Source organism: Nanorana parkeri, unplaced genomic scaffold (genome assembly GCF_000935625.1).
Source record: "Nanorana parkeri isolate BGI_ZX_2015 unplaced genomic scaffold, ASM93562v1 scaffold2453, whole genome shotgun sequence".
NCBI classification, from domain to species: domain Eukaryota; kingdom Metazoa; phylum Chordata; class Amphibia; order Anura; family Dicroglossidae; genus Nanorana; species Nanorana parkeri.
Genome location: NW_017308721.1, coordinates 112,996 through 115,126, shown reverse-complemented (window position 1 = coordinate 115,126; position 2,131 = coordinate 112,996). Strand labels below are relative to the sequence as shown.

The 2,131-nt window shown below is 51.9% G+C and overlaps 1 protein-coding gene across 1 annotated transcript in view; it reads right to left on the bottom strand.

The window, feature by feature from the left end:
• Positions 1-1,892, bottom strand: part of STOML2 (stomatin like 2) — an 11,793-nt gene extending 9,901 nt beyond the window's left edge. The window contains exons 1-2 of the mRNA XM_018573607.1: positions 1,803-1,892; positions 1,130-1,282 (exon numbers count right to left, since the gene is read on the bottom strand). Coding sequence (XP_018429109.1) covers positions 1,130-1,282; positions 1,803-1,844 — 195 coding nt within the window. The 5' untranslated portion in view covers positions 1,845-1,892. The remainder of the gene's footprint in view (positions 1-1,129; positions 1,283-1,802) is intronic.
• Between the last annotated feature and the right edge of the window lie 239 nt (positions 1,893-2,131).

Genomic DNA, 2,131 nt, shown 5'->3' with positions numbered 1-2,131 from the left:
CGGAGGTCAGATACAAGACTGAAGGGGAGGCCGGAGGTCAGATACAAGACTGAAGGGGAGGCCGGAGGTCAGATACAAGACTGAAGGGGAGGCCGGAGGTCAGATACAAGACTGAAGGGGAGGCCGGAGGTCAGATACAAGACTGAAGGGGAGGCCGGAGGTCAGATACAAGACTGAAGGGGAGGCCGGAGGTCAGATACAAGACTGAAGGGGAGGCCGGAGGTCAGATACAAGACTGAAGGGGAGGCCGGAGGTCAGATACAAGACTGAAGGGGAGGCCGGAGGTCAGATACAAGACTGAAGGGGAGGCCGGAGGTCAGATACAAGACTGAAGGGGAGGCCGGAGGTCAGATACAAGACTGAAGGGGAGGCCGGAGGTCAGTTTTACCAGTCATACAGTAAACCTGTGGCCAGTATCTGCTCTGTACAACAATCTCAGGAACTCGGACTCCATAACGTTCCACCTTTTCTTCAGATCGGAATTATCTAAAGCACTATAGATAGGGATAGCGCATTCTGTAAAACTTGGTTTTACTGGTTAGAATACCTCTATTCCCCAGAGTATGGTCTGCTAATGGTTGAGTAAACCACCGTACCATAACCGCCCACCACCTTTGAAACGCTGAATCACCCATTAGGCACAAAGGTGGGATGCAGGATACTTCCAACATTTCTATGGACTCCGGCAGGATCCATGTCTGACCGTCACACATTTCCAGTCCTAACCTGATTCCTTCTGTTTCTCTTCGCTTCCCCTGTACCGTTCTATGTTTCTATCAATATGATTTCTATAGCCCAACATTTGGTTAACATATGATAGAGGGTGGCATTTAGACTTGGGATCTACTCTAGGCTCAAGGCCGATATACTAAGATCTGCATTAAAACTTACTAGCCCTAGAACACAAATGGCATGACTTCTTGGCACACATATGAGAGCCACGTACAAACTACTCTAAGAACGGAAAAAAAATCTCGCCAATGTTTGATTATTTCTGCTTTTATTGATAGTCTACATACTGTAATGTCCTGTGATGTATGTTATATAACCATGTTCTATGTATCTGAAAACTTTAAAATAAAGAATAAAAAAATAAATAAAGCACTATAGATGAGTGTTGAGAACTTACAGGCTCCAGAATCCTGTGGAAGCGGCCCATACGCTCCACCACCCAGGCCTCCTGCTGGGGTACGAAGAGGACCACCGTGTTCATCGGCAGACCGGAGGAGACGCATCGCTGAAACTCTGTGTTCCAAACTTTGGTGGAGTTTATCTGGGAGCCCTGCGGAGGTGAGAAGAGGAGAGAGTGAAACAGAACCCAACATGAAGAAGAAGATGGAGGACTTAACAAGGATGCAACAGTGTCACAGATTGGTGCAGTCCGCGACAGGGCGTCAGAGGTCGCTGGGGTGCCGCGACAGGGCGTCAGAGGTCGCTGGGGTGCCGCGACAGGGCGTCAGAGGTCGCTGGGGTGCCGCGACAGGGCGTCAGAGGTCGCCGGGGTGCCGCGACAGGGCGTCAGAGGTCGCCGGGGTGCCGCGACAGGGCGTCAGAGGTCGCTGGGGTGCCGCGACAGGGCGTCGGAAGCAGATGGGGAGCCATTACAGGGGGTCAGAGGTCACTAGGTGACAAAGATTGCTGCAGTCCCCAGTGCTACCCGCTTATAATACATAATGTCAACCCCCCTCCCCGCAGTACACACTGTCAGAGGTCAGTACCCTCCCTCTCTGGTGTCCCGGGTCAGCGTGGTCCCCCGCAGTACATTGTGTCAGAGGTCAGTGCACATCACTGGTGTCCCTCACCCTCAGAAGGGCTCTTCCGGCCCAGCTCGTCACTCTCAGCATCTCCCTTCTCCTCTGTGCAGTGTGCGATCCACTCCGGCACCGTCCGATGACGTCACCGACCGGCTGAACAAGAGACTGTCGCAAGTTGATGACGACACTAGATAGCAGTCGGCTCTCCGTGCCTCCATGATGGGAGTGGTGCCGCCATGATGCGGTTGGCATTAAGCTCCTGTCGGCGCCATATTGTGATTGGCAGCCCCAGCGAGAGCTCTGCTTCCGCTCTCATATTCTCCATATTTCACCAAGTTCACTTTTTAAAATTTTTTTTTTACAGTTTTTTCACTCCA